At 41.3% G+C, this 20,644-nt stretch overlaps 2 protein-coding genes across 9 annotated transcripts in view; both read right to left on the bottom strand.

The window, feature by feature from the left end:
* LOC131131618 (CUGBP Elav-like family member 2) overlaps positions 1–6,652 on the bottom strand; it is a 36,326-nt gene extending 29,674 nt beyond the window's left edge. For 5 of the 8 annotated variants that reach the window (XR_009130219.2, XM_058076467.2, XM_058076468.2 and 2 more), the window contains exon 1: positions 6,450–6,652. Coding sequence is in view for 7 of the 8 variants with exons in the window: in XM_058076467.2 (XP_057932450.1) it covers positions 6,450–6,547 (98 nt within the window). In the remaining variant the exon portion in view is untranslated. Of the gene's footprint in view, positions 1–2,083; positions 2,538–6,449 lie in introns of those variants that run through there. The other 3 variants (XM_078790076.1, XM_058076473.2, XM_058076472.2) reach the window with 3 other exon arrangements.
* A 3,351-nt stretch (positions 6,653–10,003) lies between these two features.
* taf3 (TAF3 RNA polymerase II, TATA box binding protein (TBP)-associated facto) lies at positions 10,004–20,199 on the bottom strand. Its single transcript, XM_058076336.2, has 7 exons — positions 19,429–20,199; positions 18,961–19,203; positions 15,529–17,333; positions 15,381–15,463; positions 14,202–14,469; positions 14,020–14,126; positions 10,004–11,558 (listed from the first exon to the last, which is right to left on the bottom strand). The coding sequence occupies exons 1-7, from the start codon at positions 19,592–19,594 to the stop codon at positions 11,444–11,446; spliced, it is 2,787 nt and encodes a 928-aa protein (XP_057932319.2). The 5' UTR covers positions 19,595–20,199; the 3' UTR covers positions 10,004–11,443.
* Between the last annotated feature and the right edge of the window lie 445 nt (positions 20,200–20,644).

The raw sequence follows: 20,644 nt of genomic DNA, 5'->3' as shown, positions 1-20,644 counted from the left end.
GCATGGTATGACGCACAATTTGGATTATTAAATCAGTTTTGTTCATGTGGTTGGTCACATGAACAAAACTGTTAATATGATTTAAAGTGTCTGTAGCTTTTTTTTTGCATGGACCTTATAAGACGATGCGACTTGTGTATGTATTAAAGAGGGACTGCACTTTGTGGGGGGGATTTTGCCCATTATCCAGAATCCTTATGTGAAACATGAACATGTTTCTTTCCCTTTTCTGTGCATTATAAATGAGAAAACAGGTTAATATGAACTAGCTACCAATGCACATCATTGGGACACACTTGTTTCAACGGTGAAGCCCTCTAAAACAACAATAATGTTGCATTGTTTGATATACACGCTGTGATAATGATTCCGTCGCATCATATACATCTAGGCTTTTTATCTACATACAAGGCTTGAGTCGCTTGACATGAATAAAATCAAGATACAGGTCACACACACACAAAAAAATCGGAATAGCCCTACAGTTTGCTGGCAGTTGAATAGCCTAGTTTTCAAACTAGGTTAAAAGGGACAAACTCATTACTCTACAAGATACTTGGTGTGCTCTTGAGTGCGGTCTCGTTTACGTTCACACATGTATTTTATCAGCGGACCAGAGGCACTTAGTTATGCTTAAAGCCACACCTCAATTGGGACTGTATGCAACATTTATATTGTGCGACCAGTCACATGTCCAAAACATGACATCTTTCAGGTCACATACCAATTTATCTTTCTCCTTGGTGGGAGAACAGGAAAATGAATAGATATAATACTTGAAGCATATTTGAAAGTTAGAACCCTGTAGGCAACCACATAACCTTCTGTATGTAAGCCCAGAAGCATGAATACAATCATTAAACATACATTAAACAAACATTGAAAAACATATTCAAAAAATTTTCAAACCATTTTCAAAAAATGGTTTGCTTAAGTTGTCAGCCATCTTTATGTAAATCATATCCTCTTTGTTACATCTCTGCTTGTAAAATATCATATTTAAAAAAAATAGACAGGAAAATCCTATGGGTCTATGTGACCTGGAAGACGTGAACGCAAACCACACCACATAAATGACCAAGTGTCCTTTTTTAAACAATTTTTGCCCGGACCTGCGTACTAGAATAGAAATGTAAATGCACCTTCAGGTGGTCTTAGTCCACCTGTTTGGTCTGGTCCTGGGTTCAGTGGACTGCGTTCCCACTTGACCATACGGACGACAGCGTTGACAGGATCTAAACTACCAAGTGTGAACGCAGTCTAAAAAGTGCATTGTAAACCTATTTGCATGGAGTGCGTGTCTTTCCCGGTGTTGTTTACATGTTTGGTCAAAAGATCTCAATTTGTGACTCAATCATAATGTAATAAACGACGTGGGTTACATATTTGGGTAAGCCTCCATTACGGACCGGAGAGCAGCTAACTGGCTAAGTTAGCTAGCGAGCAGAAAAAACGGGAAGAGGCATAGCATGCTAAAACGGCACCATTAATGTCGATTCAACAATACAAGACAACAATGTCACTATAAAATAATATTATTAAACTTCACTTGACACACTTCCCTTTACTGTTGGCAATTGAGCGAGATGCAATTCGAACCGCGACCGTTTGCTACACTACACGACGGTGAAAAACTACTTTGCCACCACGATGGTGGCTAACTTGTCTGTATGACTTAACGTTAAATTATATTTAAAACAAAATAAAGACTTATTAATCGCTTATCAAGGCAACCTTAAATAAACATGCGTTCTCCGGAAGCACATGTCCATTGACTGATGTCGCGCGCTTGGTAGCTATTGCTAGCAACCCTCGCGCTCCATTTTGTGTGTATTTAAACACTAAACGCCAGCTTTGTTGTGTCTAACACACAAATGCGATTTCTGTGTACCGCAGTTATTCAGTGTAACATGCAGATGTTTTATATAACCTCGACGCTAGTGGACGAACCGTCGCGGTTTTGTGGGTTAGCATGCTAAAGCTTGCTAGCGAGTGTTTCATCACCAAAGCTACAACTTGACAACAACAAAAAAGAAAAAGAAAAGCCAACATCAAATCAAAACCACACAAACATTTTACTTACATTGTGTCGCCTGACGCCATTAACCGGCTATCAGTCAGGGGCAGGAAATCCAAGTTATAAGCCGTAGTCATACTCTTCTTTAAAACAAAAACACACACATACACAGCACAGCACGCCGCGTCTAGTCTAACAATGAGGAGAAGTGCACGTCCGCACACACTCGCATGGAGGAAGAAGCTCCAACAGACAAGCAAGAACAGGTGCAAAGAGTCGGGGGGCACTGAGGGCGTCTTCTACTTCCAAAACGCATGTGAACACAGATATTGCACCGGTGTCCGCCTTGCTCCGTACTCCTCATACAAGTATGTGTACCGTGCACGGACTGAGCAGACCGGTGGGGCTGTCACACTGCACGCAGAGAGAGAGAAGCTGCCTGCAGCAAAGCAGAGGCGTGGTCTCCGTCTGCGAAAAGTCTCCAAACTCCCTGCTGCTACACAAAACTAAGGCTTAAAAAAGCATATTTCGCCTTTATGTAGATTAGTAACGACATGCATGGACTTGCATCGTGCAAATACGACTTAAATATGTTACATATACGGTTTGTTTTGGAGTGCAGTCAAAGATGAACGGATAATATGTATTTTTGGTATATCATGAGGGAGCCCTACAGGTTGTTTCGTGTACTGTAGCTACTAAGTACACTAACACATATACTGTATTCCTTCTTCTAGGAAGAAGAATGTATTAGTGGAAAATACTATTAAAAATAATAAAAAAAATAAAATAAATGCTACAGAAACAGGGGAAGACCCAGGATTCGTTGGAGAGACTATGTCTCTCAACTGGCCTTGGCATCTGCTGGTATGAGCTGCACAAAGTATCAGGGAAACAGGAAGTCTGCTTAGGCTGCTGCACATTGATGCTCAGAAAACGGATTGATGGATGCTATGGAAACAAACTTGCAAATCCTTTCTTCTTCACTGCAAACAAATTGAAACTGAGCCAACAGCGCCAAGTAGTGCACCCCATTTCACCTCCAGTACAGTGAGTCACCACGTATCCGCTATTCAACATTCACAGCCCAACAAATGTGCAGATTTTTGGTTTGGAAAAAAAAGTATTCAGTCCAGTCAGTAATAATATATAAAATACAGGTACAATGTATACATTTTCCACGGTTTAAAAACACACAAACACATTTTTACATGTTTGTCTTTTGCTTCATTAATAATGTTTGTCAGGATGTGTGTTACAAAAATAATTTCTTATTTCCCAATTAAACCTGTATGTAGCTGTGTAAACAACTGTACTGAATAACTGAATCAACAGCACCACTGCTGGTCACAAACAAGCAGTGCACTTCTTTTTCAAAATCCAAACACTACTATTTCACCTGAGGGAGTGGGATCTGACTAGTCTTACGGTATCGTGGACTTGCAGGGGAAAATTCCACCATTATGAGGCTATATAGGTAGACTGTGTGTTTATATTGTTGTATACAGTATATGTAACACATGCTAGTTGTAGCAAAGTGCAGGGTTTCCGCTCTATGGAACTAATCGTGGCGACTGGCCACAGCTTAAAAATGTACTTGAAAACAATACAATATAAATACATATACTTCATATGTTGTACAGAGCACAAATTGACTAAAATTCATTTGAAAATTATAATATAATTTAAATGTTTTATTTGGCTTTATTTTGAAAATGCACTGGAATCGCCTTTAGTATTGGCACTTGCTAGCATCACGGGACTCTGCTTCGCTAGCATTTTGTGTCGTCACTATGTTCCTTATTGTCGTGTTAATAAAAACAATCCGTAAAATGTTTACAGTTGACGACAGCTTGTCACATGTTATACATGCCTTTGTGTGTGATCGCTGACGTTTTCAAACTCATTCGACTTTCTGACGTCTCTTAACCATTTGCACTGCAAGTGGCTCCGACATTCTCGCTAACCGACTATTTAAAGTGACACGTCGCAATCTTGTTCGCTTGTAATCATTATAATACTATTGGTTTGTCTTCAAAACACTAAATGAGTGTCAAAGTTTGTGTGTCTTTAAGACAGTGATGCTGTCACGGTCATTGCTAGCTGTAGTTGACCAGCTGATGTTGAGTAGTTTACCATAAATAACTAAATAAAATAATAATAACTCATAATATCCACCCATCTTTAGTAAACCTTACTCCCTCGCCAATTTAGACAAGGGAGTTCAAGCTCAGGTTTTTAGCCTGTTGGTCACGCAGCTCAACTTTCATTTAGTGGGGATCAGTGGACCTGGTATCAAGGCTTGGGCCAGATTGCCAGACCACATTCATTCATTCATTCGATTTCTACCGCTTTTCCTCACAAGGGTCGCGGGGGGTGCTGGAGCCTATCCCAGCTGTCTTCGGGCAAGAGGCGGGGTACACCCTGGACTGGTGGCCAGCCAATCACAGGGCACATATAGACAAACAACCATTCACACTCACATTCATACCTATGGACAATTTGGACAATTAACCTAGCATGTTTTGGGGATGTGGGAGGAAACCGGAGTACCCGGAGAAAACCCACGCATGCACAGGGAGAACATGCAAACTCCTGAGGGTGGAATTGAACCCTGGTCTCCTAGCTGTGAGGTCTACACGCTAACCACTCGTCCGCCGTGCCGCCACATATATATCAAATATATAGAAAATTAGCATATATAAAATATATATAACATGTATAAAAGAGGATTTAATCCTTCCATCCGGAGCAATTTCAAGGCCCCTGTGCGGAATGCGCTCTATTAAACAGTGTCTAAACCAGGTTTGTATGCATAATGCGATGAGCGACCTATTTCCCACCCCCCCCACCCCCGACCAATACATGCAGCCTACTTTGCGATGTGCATTAGCATCAAGCTCCAGGGGAATCTATAAAAAGGTAAAGCTCTCTGGAGAATGCGGTTTTTGGGAAATAAAGATGCAGAAATACAGCGGCATGCGTTTATTTTCTTTGACTCGCAGAAACTGTGTTCCTTTCTAGTGTAGTTCCAAACATTCATTGCAAATGTTTGGTCTGCGTCATGGAAAATAAACAGCAAATATTTCGTCTTTTGTTGCCACGACATCTGCAAGAGTTTTATATGTAAAACATCCAAATTATGTATTATTTTTTTAAATAGCACTACAAGATGTAGATGTGTGACTATGGTGGGAACAATGATACATTCAGAAATTGTTATTTTTATATTCATTTTTTAAAATACAAGGGAAAGTGTCTTCTCTCCTTAATAAAAGCATAGCTACCACCGTGTTCATCTTCTCCGGCCCATAAAAAAGCGTTGAGGGTGAGCCAACAGTGCCACAGCTGGTTATAACAAGTAGTGCACTCAACTGAATTAATCACGTATGCAAATTGATATGTATGGAAATTCATTCATTCATTCATTCATTTTCTACCGCTTTTTCCTCACGAGGGTCGCGGGGGTGCTGGAGCCTATCCCAGCTGTCTTTGGGCGAGAGGCGGGGTACACCCTGGACTGGTCGCCAGCCAATCACAGGGCACATATAGACAAACAACCATTCACACTCACATTCATACCTATGGACAATTTGGAGTAGCATGTTTAAATTATATATTTTTTGGCCAGTTTTATAATTGTAATGACCGATAAACTGTGTATCTGAATGTTTGGTGTGTCTTGATGCCTTCTAACACTACAGCGTCCTTTTCTTAATCTCACATGATTACTCCTGTAATCCCATCATAATCCCCACACACATACCATGCTTTTGTTGTTTCAATCTAATCATATTTTTTTCCCCACCCATGTCATATTCGACTGCATGGTCCTCAGCCATTGTGATAAATTGTAAAAGGAAAAAAAATGTAATCTTTGAATGTTGTCGCTTTTGAACCTAAAGGCTATTACTTTTTTGTTTCTTGACTTTTTTTTAACTGGAAGTGTTTTTTTTTTTTTTGCAGAATGGCGACCAGGCCTAAAGAGCTCTCAAAATGGAGAGAGGAGAGAAGGGAGGGAACTTCATGTTATCGAGGAGGAAAGAGAAGAAAAACAGTTGCACAAAGATGCACAATAAACACATGATAGCTTTATGATGGCCTTTGTCTTTTTTTTTTTTGACTTGTGTTGTGCAGCAAGGTGTATGGTAATATGGTAATGTACAGATCACATTGAACTCAGCATTTGTCAATACAATACACAGATGTCCTTTTTACCACACAAAATAATCAAATGTCATTTTCTTCCTGATTCATCTATTGTTACAAAAACAGCCCGGACTGTTATTGGAAGTAAAGATACAAAATAAAACCACAATAAGGGACAACGGCTCAGCAGCCAGCCCAGACAAAAGACTCCAACATAAGCTAGCCCGTATTTTTTTTTTTTTTTTGCACAATAACAAGAGGGGGGGTGCAACCCCAAACATACCTCAAAGGCAGGTCCTCGGTCCTGACAGATGGGGGGCAGCGCATGCTGTTAGCATACAGACTCTGCACCAGGGCCAGCTCTGAAGAGTGCTCCAACATGGGTGCTCTGGAAAAAGATCCACCTGGAGGAAATACAGGAAACGCTCTCCTTGTTTTTTTGCCGTTTGCCGGCCCCCACCACTTACTTTTGTCTCTCTCCCTATCCCCCCCTCGCCCCCTCACTCACTGACTCTCTTCCTCTTCACTTGGCCCACCCCCCTTTTTGCTGTGGCGTGGCTGAAATAATCCCCTCTGACAGCTCATCGTGCGCTAATGCATTGTGCTGCCTGCGGCAAGCCCGGTTTGCTGGCTGGAAAAGCGGTTGCCCTCGCTGGCACCCTGGCACTAATTGACATCCGTATTAGGGGAAAACTTCAGGAAAATCATAGACATGGCTGATTTATTCCCATGAGCGTTGACACAGTTGCCACATTTCCTGCTTTTTTTTGTGTGTAGTCTCTTATTTCTGAATGTATCTGAGGCTCATTAAAATTGATCCCTGCACTCATACAGTAAGTGAATTATCCTACTTACTGATAGGTATTTTAAGGCACCACTCACTTCCTGCCAAGTCCTGTCACACATGGAGGGATACTAGGAGTCCATTTATGTCCATAAGGCTCATTGTAACTTTTTTCTGGGCCTGGTATGTACTTTAGTTTTAACTCTTAGAAGCATCTCTGTGTGGGTTTAGGTCCATAAGTGTGAATGATTGGACGGTGAATGTACTTTATCTTTGCATTGGACTATGCGTTCCTGTTAGAAAATTGGGTAACATTGGGTAACAAGGAGACCAGGGTTCAATTCCACCCTCTGCCATCTCTGTGTGGAGTTTGCATGTTCTGCGTTGGGTTTTCTCCGGGTACTCCGGTTTCCTCCCACATTCCAAAAACATGCTAGGTTAATTGGCGACTCCAAATTGTCCGTAGGTATGAATGTGAGTGTGAATGGTTGTTTGTCTATATGTGCCCTGTGATTGGCTGGCGACCAGTCCAGGGTGTACCCCGCCTCTCGCCCGAAGACAGCTGGGATAGGCTCCAGCACCCCCCGCGACCCTCGTGAAGAAAAGCGGTAGAAAATGAATGAATGGGTAACAATGCACAAACAACATGAAAGGGACTGCACTGAGTACCACATACTAACCCACTTAAATGTCCTCATGTCAGAGGATCATATTTTTTTGTGACAATATTCTGCACCACCCCAAAAAAAAAAGAAATCCCAGAAGAAATTAAACCTCGGCCTCCTGTGTGTGAGTATAACACGACATGAATTCATTAGAAATAAGGTCACGAGCAACAGCACCATGCAATACTGCTGCTGCTGCTCTACTTCCTCTGATCATTGAGCAAAAAAAAAAATCCCTCCCTCCTTTTTTTTTTTTTTGCTGACATGAATATTTTAAAAGACTGATGTTGAAATCTAGTTGCTTGCCGCTGCTTCGTATGAACATCAGGCTTGGGCTTTCTTTCCTGCTGGAAGGAAGTGTTTTAGATGCACGTCATCATTGCTGGTGTGGTGGACTAACATTCGCTTGAAAATCTTATGGATGGATTCTTGCGGTAATAACATAAAGCAAATTTAATCCCCTTGAAGATGAAACTTAATACAGCAGTAGAGCATAGATACTTCCTGTTTTGTAACGTGACAGTGGGGCTGCAGTGGTGGAAAGAAATAATAAAAACTGGTGTTAGACTGTGATGAACAAAATAGAATGGAACTTCAAAGGTACAGCCAGCATGACGGTCAATTAGTAGGAAAAGATAAACATTATTAGTCTTTATGAGGCCTGGCTGGGCTGCACGGTGAGGGTGTGGTTAGCATGCAGGCCTCACAGCTAGAAGGCCCATGTTCAATTCCATCCTCGGTCATTGTCTGTGTGGGTTTCTCCGGGTACTCCGGTTTCCTCCCACATTCCAAAAACATGCTAGGTTAATTGGTGACTCCAAATTGTCCATAGGTATGAATGTGAGTGTGAATGGTTGTTTGTCTATATGTGCCCGGTGATTGGCTGGCCACCAGTCCAGGGTGTAGCCCGCCTCTCGCCCGAAGACAGCTGGGATAGGTTCCAGCACCCACGCGACTCTCGTGAGGAAAAGAAAATTAATGAATGAATGAAATTTAAAAATATATGAATTTCATAGAAAACTTAAAACTAACAATATATATTTTTTTTATAATTTATAATCTTTTATAATAATTCTTATAATAATATTGTCTAGTAAAAGATTTTTTTTGTTGTTTTAGTCTTAGTTGTTCAGTTTAATATGCCATTGAAAATAATTAAATTAAAAATGTTAATTACTGACCTCACAGCTAGAAGACCAGGGTTCAATTCCACCCTTGGCCATCTCTGTGTGGAGTTTGCATGTTCTCCCCGTGCATGCGTGGGTTTTCCCCGGGTACTCCGGTTTCCTCCCACATTCCAAAAACATGCTAGGTTAATTGGTGACTCCAAATTGTCCATAGGTATGAATGTGAATGTGAATGGTTGTTTGTCTATATGTGCCCTGTGATTGGCTGGCAATCTATGTACCCCGCCTCTCGCCTGAAGTCAGCTGGGACAGGCTCCAGCATGCCTGCGACCTTCGTGAGACTAAGCGATATAGAAAATGAATGAATGATATATTATGATATCAGATTATTTTTAGTTAAAAAAAATTGGTACATTTCCAAACAGCTAAAATAATGTATAAAGTGAACAATAACCTGTTACCCCAAAATGTCTACAAGAGAGGAGATAAGAGCTCAGGGAAAAAATCAACTTGAAACACAATGCTAAAACCCCCCAGCATTTCAGTATCCATTCCTTTTCTATGCTGCATATCCTCACTAGGGTCGGGGGTATGCTGGAGCCTATCCCAGCTGTCTTCAGGCGAGAGGCAGGGTACACCCTGGACTGGTCGGTGTTTCAGAATTTAAATATTAGGCAATGGTAACACAGCTCAACACAAAATGCAGTTTTGTTTTGCACCACTTAAAGGATTTAGGTGAATGTATGGATAGTATATCATTGTTTTTGGGGACGTGGGAGGAAGTTGGAGTCCCGGAAGAGAAACTAACAATCACAGTCAACAATGATTACTAACAAGAAGTTAAAACGCTTGGCCTTAATAGGTTAAAAAAAAAAAAGCGAATATATGAATATTTTTATTTAAGAGATGTGTGAGGAGGCCAGATTAGACAAAACTGTTGGTTGCAGTTGATTACAATCACTGAAAGTTATTCACGCTTGGCCTTATCAAGATAAAAATTCAAAAAGCTTCAACATTACGTAAGAATTGAAGTGAATGTATATACAGTGGTGTGATAAAGTATTTATCCCCTTCCTCACTTTTTGCATATTTATCCATCCATTTTCTACACCGCTTATTCTCATTAAAGTGGTCGTGGGGGTTTACTGGAGTCTATCCCAGCTGACTTCAGGCAAGAGGTGGGATACACCCTGGACTGGTCGGTGTTTCAGATCATCAAACTAATTTAAATATTAAGCAATGATAACACAGCTGATTACAAAATGCAGTTTTTATTATTAAGCGATAAAAAAATCCAGACCTACACGGCCCTGTGAAAAAGTGATTGCCCCCTAAATCTAATGACTAGGTGGGCCACCATTAGCGACAACAAATACAATCAAGCGTTTGGGATAACTTGCAATGAGTCTGTGGAGGAATTTTGGATCCACTCATCTTTGCAGAATTGTTGTAATTCAGTCACATTGGAGGGTTTTTGCAGGATGATCCCCCTTTTTAAGGACATGCCAAAGCATCTCTATTGAAATCTGGTCAGGACTTGGACATATGAAAGTAGATATTTGCTATGAGGAAGCAAGAGTACCATAAGAGAAACTATCAACTGCAGTCAATCATGATGACTAACAAGAAGTTAATAGGGCTTGGTCTTATGAAGAAAAAAATAGAATAGAATAAAACCGTCAGCACCACTAAGATTTGGGGGTCATATTTTGGTTTTTAGGATGTAAGCTGTAATGACGATTACTGAATGAGAAGTTAATAGGCCTTTTTCCTCATCCTGGTAAAAAAAAAAGAAGCACCACTTCCACGTGGGATGACGACGGACTATACCCAGAGAAAATCTACACAAGCATGAGGAGAACAGAGAGGGTCAAACTCCATCAAGAAATAATATTGTGTTGAAATAAACAATTTCTGAAGCATGGTTTGTCAAAATCATTTCAATTTTTTTGTGTAAAGCAAATACAAAGGATAAAAAAAGAGCTGAATGGAGGGAAGTGTATAATCAGATGAGTGAAAATCAGTAAAATTGTGATGGTGATGATGATGTATGTCTTAAAGTCTGTGTGAGTGCACAGACTGTTTTCACCTTTAATATTGAAACATCACTGAAATGAATTACATCACAAGTACAACTACAGTATGACTCCAGGACAAAAAAAACAAAAAAAAAAAATGGGGGTGGGTTAGGACTGGAGAAATAAAATACAAACTTTAAATTTAAAAAAATGTACAGAAATTACAGAGGCTTAATTTTGAGTTAAAAATTTTTGATTTAGCAAGTAATTTCCTAAGAACAAAATGCACTTGGCTTGGTAGTAGTTGGTATTTACACATTTATACACTTAGGGTGCCGTCATCATTATGTACATTACATTGAAGGAAGGCGTGAAAGTTCGAGAGCAGAAAAGAAGACGTGGATGTTCGTGGTCATCTTTCACATAAGCGGCCACGATCACCTACAACGGGATATGTCAGCATTCAGCAAGCAAAGCCTTTCGTCTCTCGCCAGTTTGCCTTGTGGTCCACGCTGACATCATTAAAAATCATCACAAGTTGCTGTCAGCCATGTTGTTTTTCTTCTTTTTATGTTACAGCAGTGCCAAATGGTGTCCAACAAATGTCCCCACCTACACACACACGCATACACACACACACACGCACGCACTCAAAATGTGCTTTTTTCTGCTGTTGCATAGTCTCAATGCAGTTTGTGTTTCCTCTTCTTGTGTTTTTTGTCTTTCTTCTTGCTGGAACATTTGACACAAAACCACTGCTGGTCTGCAGGGGGCGCTGTGAGGATGCCGACACAAAGCCTAAGTGGAGAACATAAGAGAACATCATGATCCCTGTCAAAATGTGTTATATTTTGGTGGTCCGGAACACTTTTTAAAGTAGGTCCTGTCACATCTTTGATGAGTAGGTTCTTAAAAATGCCAGTGGACTCTTGTCATATAGGAGATCTTGGGACTTCATTTTTGTAGCATGTCCTTAAAAATGGCAGCATATTCCTGACCTACAGAGCCTAGGTTCCCAACGTAGGGTATGCACATACGAATATGAATATATAAGCGGCAAACTCTGGGATTTATATAATACATTCCAACGCCTCATGTACAGCCACAAAGTAGTACAGTGCAAAAGAAAGGGAACAGCATGAAGTTGTTCATTATTGTGTGTGTGTGTATTAGATAAACAAATAAGTAAGTTTGATGATGACATGCATTAAAAGTTTTTTCAAGATAATTTACATGAAATGGTCTTACATGGTACTGTGACTAATGAGTGTGTTTTCTGAGTCTGCAATTTGTTAACTGGATGCAATGACTATGTTAGAAAGCCTACAATTTTGCACATGTAAGTAAATTTATGCTTTCACTAATAATGTGTCTTCTTCGGGCATTGTGGCCACTTTGTTTGACGGTCCTTAACCGCACCATGTGTGACGCAGATTGAGACTTGTGTATGAAATTTTCTCAGACGATGCAGACATTTTCTATTCTTCCTTTCACCCTATCCTTCTTCACAAATGTTAATGCTGTGTGTAAATGCACAGAAGTGAGGTTTAATGTGAGCTCTGTGCTGATGTGCATGTTTGCTTGGTGCATAATCTCATGCTTTATGTACTCATATGAGTAATAAGCCTTATAATGAATTATTTCCTTATTGACTTCTGTACATTATGTGCCTTTGTTTTCATAATTATTTGTAATGACTCCATTACGTGTAAGGTTAGTTGCGTTTTACTGATTATTTAGTTACTGAGATCACAGTTCACCACACCTTGCCACAATTTGTTATAGTATAAAATAATAACATTAATAGTGAAAAATATACAGTAAATAAATTCACCAAACAGACGACAAACTTGACAGGAGATATCTTACCTCTCTAAAAGCCCATCGGTTTTAAATTAGTAGCCAACGTGTGCAGTTGAAAAATAAGACACATGATTTTTTATATATAATGTCATAATATAAAATATTTAATAATACATCAAAGATGTTTCATTGTATGGTTTGTTTTTCAGTGTGCAGGAGTAGGGAGTACATGGCTGAATGGGTACACGCCTATAAAAAGTGTGGGAACCACTGATACAGGGAATCTTTGACTTGTGTTTTTACTACAAACCAGCAGCGTTCCTTTCACACAGAAGAGCGGTCCCCAACCACCAGTTTAGTCCCATCCACAAGCCAGAACTGGGCCATGAAAGATTTTAAGCAGCAATGATAAAAAAAAAAAACAGTGCTCCTGTCATAATAAGAATCTTTGGCTAGCATTTTGCTGTTAGTCCTTAAAGACTGTAAAGCACATGTGTCGTAGAAGGAGCTTTGAATACTCGATCCTTAGAAACAAGAGTGCTTGTGCCATCTTTGATTAGCGTTTTTGCTGTCAGTCTGCAAAGCTCTCCTGTTATATGAAGGACCTTTGACAGCAACATCCTTCAAAACAGCAGGGTGCTCATGTCATATAGAGAGGTTCTTTGACTAGCCTTTTGCAGTGGTCCTAAAATCATCAAAGTGCCCCCCGACGGTCCATGGATGGGGACGAACTGGGCCGCTGGATGCTTTCAGGTGCAATTATTAAAAAATTAAAAAAAACAAACACATTTGTAGATAATTATATCAAATTTTATCTAAATGCATATACATTTTGGAAGTATGGGCCATTGTTTCATTTTTTTATGTTTATGTTGTCTGTTGACAGTTTGTTTGACGGTCCTTTAATGCACCATTGTGCCTGTGCTTTCTCCCATGCTGCACAGATAGACTATACTATAAACTATACTGTATTTTTACTATTTTTCTTTCAACGTTTATTTGGTCCCAAATGCTGACACTATGTGGAAATACATAAAGGTAAGTTTTGAGGATGTTACGCAGTGATAATGTGCATACAGTAGTTGTTGGTGCACAACCTCACATTAATTCATGCTAGCACACGGCCTTTTACTACACACGTCAAACAGCGACGTAAAAGTCTTTTCTCTGAAAAACTCCAGGCTCGTACTGGTGGATGGTGTGTCTGTATTCATTTTGTGCTTTTAATGTGACGTTGTTACTGTCTTAGTTTTATACAACACATAATAAGTAGCCACAATAGAACCCCCCTCATGTCACTTGAGTGTAAGCAGCACCATCCCAAACACACCTTTGCAAAGAACATGGGAGTAGAAGGCACATGGTGCGCTATATTACCTGCCACTGTTAGCAGTCAATTAACGGAGGTGAAGAGAATGTAATAGGTGTTAATAGGATGTAGTAAAAACGTCCTTACCAGTGATACCAGTCATCACAGTCGTCACATCCTATCATGGGACTGCCGTCGTCTGGTTTGTCGCATCCAGGACAGATCCAGATCTGATTGCCCCACTCATCACGAATCTCATGTGGACGACACGCAATACTAACACGCAGTCTCTTTGCACCGTCATTGACATCTTTGAAGTGTGCACTCACCACATACGTGCTGACCGTCTCGGTGACGACGCTGCGAACAGGCGTTTTGAGGGAAGCGGCGGGAGACAGTAGAGGGGCCGGCGGGAGCAACGATGGGACAGGAGCTGGAGGCAGCGGTGAGGGAGGTGGAGGCAGAGAAGGTATGACTGGGGAAAGGATAGGAGGTGGAGGAGGCGACCGAGGGCGATTGCTGGGTGTGGACTTGGTAGCAGGGGGCTTGGGCACTGGTGTTTTTGGCTCCGAATTTGGAACCACTTTGCTGATAACACTAGGTGGAGACAGAGAGAGAGTACAATCAATCAATGATCAACTATTACATGTAATGAACAGTTAATGAATGTACACACACACACACACACACATATATACACACATATATATACACATACATATACATGTATACACACATATATATATAGTGCTAACATGACACTCACATTTCAACCTCATGCTAGGTTAGCCTACTCGCTGAGAAAAAATTATGATCAAATGTGCAGTGAATCCTTTTTATATATTATATATATATATATATATATTTTTTTATATACATATAAAAAGGATTCACTGCACATTTGATCATAGTTTTTTCTCAGCGAGTAGGCTAACCTAGCATGAGGTTGAAATGTGAATGTCATGTTAGCACTGTGGTTGACAGTGCTAAAATAGTTTGCGTTTGTGTCCTTCCATTCCTCTCCTTAATGTTACGTTGCTGTGTGTCATATACGGCTACTATTATATTGCTCAAATGTAGAGTTAAAGTGTAAAAAGTGGCGAAAGTGCATAATAGCGCTGCCTGGAAGCACAAAATCTGCAGGCGTACACAAACAAAGCTCAGCTCATGGACACAAAGCACCATTCCCAGTAGGGCTTAGTAGAAGCAATTCTAAACTGTCTAAGTTCCTGTATCAAGGTTAAACGTTAGGCATCACACTTAAAAAAAAAAAAAAAACATATGGTAATGATGGAATTGCGCCTGTATGAGCACATAAGCATCCACATCTCTAATCAATGTGCATTTCCCCCACCAGTTATCAAAAACTGCCACTTTGCACTATACAGATAAACAAAAGGACTCAAAGCAACCTAGCAAATTTAAGCCCTGGGTATTTGCTATATTACACATATGGCTATGCAATCAATGAAGTGATGCGATCATGATGGAATGATGTAAACGCTTACATTTTGTCTTGCCCCGCTCCCACTCGAAGCGTCAATCTGGGAATGACAGGAGAAGGAACCACGACCGGAGTGTCCACCTTTACCTGTGGAAACAACCGTTACATGTACCGCAAAACACACAATTAGATAAAATCCCTACAAAACATACCTTTTCTAATCGAATCCTCTCCTTCTCTTTCTCCTTTTCCTTCTCCCGTTTTTCTTTCTCCCTCTCCTTTTCTTTTCTCTTTTCCTCCTTCTCCCTCTCCTTTTCCTTGGCCTTCTCTCGCTCCTTGTCCTTCTCCTTGTCTTTCTTCTTCTTTTTCTCCTTCTTGTCTTTCTTCTTGTCTTTCTCCTTGCTCTTCCCATCCTTGCTATCCTGGAGGATAGGGACCATGGGGGGCAGACGCAGGCAGGAGGAGGGGCTAAAGAGGGCGGAGACCTCCCCCAAAGCGATGGGGTCCAGGGCGGCTTGTTTCTGCCTGTCGTCCTTGCTCTTGTCCTTGCCCTTGTCTTTCTTCTCCTTGTCCTTCTTACTCTTTTCCTTGTCCTTCTTTTTGTCCTTGTGTTTCTCCTTCTCTTTCTTCGGGCCTTCTCCCTCTCTGGATTTGATCTTGATGGAGCCCTCAGGCAGACTGAAGTCTCGCTGACTCAAGTGCTCGTCATCCTTCATACCAAACTCCTTCCACAGAAGATTGCCATCCTTGGAAAAGTCCTTGTTCTTCTCCCTGTTCTTGTCCTTGTTCTTTTCTTTCAGCTTGCTCTTGTCCTTCTCCCGCTCCTTGTCTTTGGGTTTGTCCTTCTCCTTTTTCTTCTGTTTCGTCTTGAGCTCTTTCTTCAGCTTCTTCTTGACGTCCACCGGTGACACAAACATGCTTTTCTCCTCAAAAACCTTCAGCAGGGGTTCAGGCGTCGGAGGCGAAGCCGACCCAGACGAGACATATTCTTCGTGATTGGGCGGCTGGTGCACCTTTCGGATTACCTCGTTGATCGAGTCATCCATGGTCCACTTTCCCTGGCCGGGGTGAAGCTGCATATGAAGCGGTGTCGATATATCTCTGGCGGGAATGCCGGCAGCTCCCATCGGCGCTTTGGGTGTCATCGGCTCCATAATGGTCAGTCTCCTGGGGCTGGAGAAGCTGTTGCTGTCAGAATCAGAGCCCGAGGAGAAGGCAAAGGGATCTGGATCTCGCTCGGAACATGCTCTGGCGATCACAGCGCTGATTGAATCATCGATGGCTGCATTATCAGGCTCCATTTTAAGGAAGGAGCCCTCAGCCAACTCCTTGTCCTCCACATTCTGCCGCATGTGGATGTTCTCTTTCCCCATCCTCTCACTCAGCACAGACAACGGCAGCTTGTGCATGCTGTCTACCTTACCCTGAGGTGGAGGTGCTTTGCCTGGAACCATCTTGGGACTCTTGGGACTTTTAGGACTCTTTGTCCGACCTGGAGATTTTTTCCTCTCCTTAGAATGTTTAGGAGAGTGGATGGGACTGCCACCCCCTGAGGTAGCAATGAACCCTTTAGGGGACTTAGTCCTTTGTCTACCAGGTGATGAGACTTTGGGCTTTTTCCCAGGGGTGGCGAGGGCCTTCTGATCAGGATATTTTGGTATCATAGGCTGAGGTCTGAAGGAGGGCATGGCTCCTGAAGGTGCTTCAGGTGACATGGGGTCAAGGCTATCGTGAGAGGGCATTATGCCAGGAGGTACACGCTGAGGGTTGAGGGATGTTAGGGGCTCCCTAGGTTCCACGCCCCATTCTGGGCTCAGGCCGGGAACCATTCTCGGCCGCTTGGATGTAGGCATCATGCCCATATCCGCATTGGGGCTGTCCAAGGACCTCTTCAGCGGGTGGTTCTCATCATTGACAGTCTCATCATCTTCGAATTCCTCGTCGTCGTCCTCCAGCGCCACCTGCATAGCTTCGGCAGAGGTACCCATGTCGGGAAGGACCTCTTCCTCCTCCTCTTCTGAAAATGTAATGACACAAACACATAAGAATTAACTTGCCTTCATCAACTGTAAGAAAACTTACTGATTACATTTTATATGACTGTATGTATTTTTTCCTTCTACTCCAGAACCGCTGCACACAAAGGGGCCAAAGTGTGTCAAAACATGCACCCAACTGCGGTGTTGGGCTAATATGTAATATTTAAATAAACCACATTCTAGTGCTATTATCAAATTCAGGGTTCTAACTTCAGTATGGAAAGTAAAGACAAATACGGAAAAGAAAAGAAATGGATAGATCTGTTTTTTCTGCAGCTAAGATGTTTGTGTGAGAACACGCATCCCCGAAAACATTTGGGAACAGCCACACCTCAGTTCTTATTCCCGATGAGCTACATTACCAAGCTATAATCTCCTGGAAAATATGATGACATCATGGCATTTATATTCAGAATAATGAAAACCAACCATTAATTATTTACATAATACTAGCGCTGCAACTAACTAACTATTGTCTTAATCAACTAACCTAAAGTTTATTGTTTCAGTTTACACAGTAATCGGTTAGGTCCTAGAAGGACAGACTAAATCATAGGAACCAAACACAGTTAGTGGTTTGATCACTGTTTTCCCAAGTCAAAGTTGATGTCTGTGAATATCTTTTTTTCTGGAACACAAAGACATTAGGTCTGCCTTCATGGATGGCTAAGGAAATTTAAAAATATTCACATTTGAGAGGCTGAAATCAGACGATATTTACATTTTTAAATCAAAAGATGATTAATCGAGTACCAAAATAGACGTAGACTTATTAGTTAATAGATTAATCATTGATTCATCGATTGATTGCTGCATCTCAATTTACTAAGAATGGGAACAGTGTGGAATGTTGAAATGTAAAATCCGTTAGAACCCTGTAAACGCCAAATTTTGTCCCCCAAGAGACGGGCTGATTTGAAATTTCTCATCCATCTCAATGTGTTCTACAAAACTCCCACTGTTACATTAGGGTATTTAGCCGAATCACAATGAAATTTTGTATACATCTTTAGGGGACTGACAAGCACATGTCTATGAAATTTGGGCAAGATTGGTAAAAAAAAAAAAAAAAAAAAGACAGAAAGAAAAACATGGCCGCCTTCAAGCAACATGTCTCTGCAGGGATACGGACAGGATTTAGCAACTAATTAGACATAAGTCATTGACCATTTGTGTAATACAGAAGAGTTGACCTGATGGATAGTAGATCCCGTTTCCATTTGTGTTTCAGTATTCACAACCCTGTAGGACTGTTTTGTTTTTGTTTTTTTAATGGTAAATTCGATAGAAAATGATTGAAGGAGCTGTGTATGTATGCTGCTAGCATTTTAAGAAATGTCATTTAAAGAAAAAAATTTTAACAGGAAATATTGAACTGCTGTTTTGATGCAAGTGTTGTATTGATAATAATGACATAGTGGAACTCTCATGTTGTATTTGTGGTGTGTTCCATACTATTGGAAAGTAGAAAACAAGCTCCTGATGCCCAACCTTAAAGTGTTCCAGTTGAATGTAAACAAAAAGGATTCGGCCGGAGTTGCCTTAAAGTGGACGGATATGTTGTACCTTATTTTCCCATCAACATGACAAGCACAAACAACTCACCTTCTTGTAAAGAGACCAGGGGTGGCATGTAATCTGGAATATAGTCCTTTCTTTCTTCCACGTCAAAAGCGCCGGGCAGAGGAAATTGCAGGACATTGTTCTTGCTGACAGGAAAGGTTGGCAACTGATTGGGGAAGGCCACAGGTTCCAGGTTGTTGACATAGTCATCCAGTTCAGTCAGACTCACTCCCAGCAGCCTGAAAGCCTGGCTCACATCTTCCAGGACGGGATCTGTCCTCCCGTCTGAGAAGAGAACAGGGGGAACATACACAACACACATTAGACAACTGTTTAATTTGACTTGAATGTAGAATTGGTGTAGTTATGGGGTAACATAGCACATGCTGTGCTCCTACTGTATTTTTATTCAAATTCAGCTAGGGGCGCTGGTCTGCAGACAACAACGTGATCGTCTACTCAAGTAAACGAGCAAAACATGTAATCGGGGAATATATGAGATGCACTTACAGAGCTCAGAGTATCGATGACACACTCTGCCCATTTGCTGAATGTATCGATGCAGCACATCGGACAGCAGATCACAAGCAGTGAGTTGAACCGCATCCCAGCCCAGAGCCTGGCAGATCTGCGCCACCGAAACACGCAGCAGCGAGCGGGCATAGCTCTCGCACATCTCGCTGACTTATTTACGGTCTGAAATCCCGGTCAATCCCGTCTCCAATGCATGCTCCAGATCTTCATGTTCGACCAAACCCCCAGCGGGGCGTGAGGTAACCCGCTAAGGAGGTTAATTTTGCTCATCTACTTCAGTAAGTGTATTGGCGGTTTTGCCAGAGTCGCCATCTTGATTCATTCGATAGACCGATCCCCGAAATGCTCACTGCGCATGCTCATGGGCCCTGCGTCGACCCCTGCGCAGTACTGCTGGGTTTGTGTCATGTTGCGTTCCATTAAAACTGGGAAGCCAGATATTTCATAGCAAAAAGTTCCCAAACCACTAAACAAATCGATACAATCTACACAATAAAGCTTTGTTGTCAAGACTGCAGCATTGTCTCTTTAATGAACGAATGCTATCTTATCGTGGTTGTCAGCCATGCTTTTTTAAAAGACTTTCGACAGAACACTTTGAGGTCGTACCTCGTAATAAGTGAGATGATACTTGCTCTTTAAAACAATAAATGTTATCTCTATAGTTCCTACCACCCCTTCATTCCATATCTAGTACTACTATCTTTTCCGACACTACTCCACGGAGGCATCCATCTTGGTTTCAACTTGCTGTGACGTATCATTACTGAGGTAACTTGAACGCAGCATAAAAATCACGTGATAACAAACGGCCACAAAATGAATGCGCTGCGATGTACTATACTTCGTTTTCGTATTAATGGTCGAAAAAATAACGCACCAAACCGTAAAGTAGTCACTGCCGTTTTGATGAACGAGGAGTAAAAACTGCCAACTTTTATGTGATGTAACACTAATCGTCGTCCATTTTTCACTTCTCACCCGTCGCCGAGTGACGTCAAGGCAACCGTCGGTGATTTGGGTGAACCCGGAAACAACGTTGTTCTCACCAAAGTATGTCAAAGTAAAATAAAAAAAAACAAATACTACTACTACTACCACTATACATACTACAACAATAATAATACTAATAATAGTCTGGTTTCCTCCCACATTCCAAAAACTGGACTCCAAATTGTCCATTAGTATGAAT

Source organism: Doryrhamphus excisus, linkage group LG1 (assembly GCF_037039965.1).
Source record: "Doryrhamphus excisus strain RoL-2023G ecotype Guam linkage group LG1, RoL_Dexc_Guam_v1.1, whole genome shotgun sequence".
In the NCBI taxonomy this organism is placed as follows: domain Eukaryota; kingdom Metazoa; phylum Chordata; class Actinopteri; order Syngnathiformes; family Syngnathidae; genus Doryrhamphus; species Doryrhamphus excisus.
Note: the sequence above shows the minus strand (reverse complement) of the source record. Positions and strands in the feature narration are given on the sequence as shown.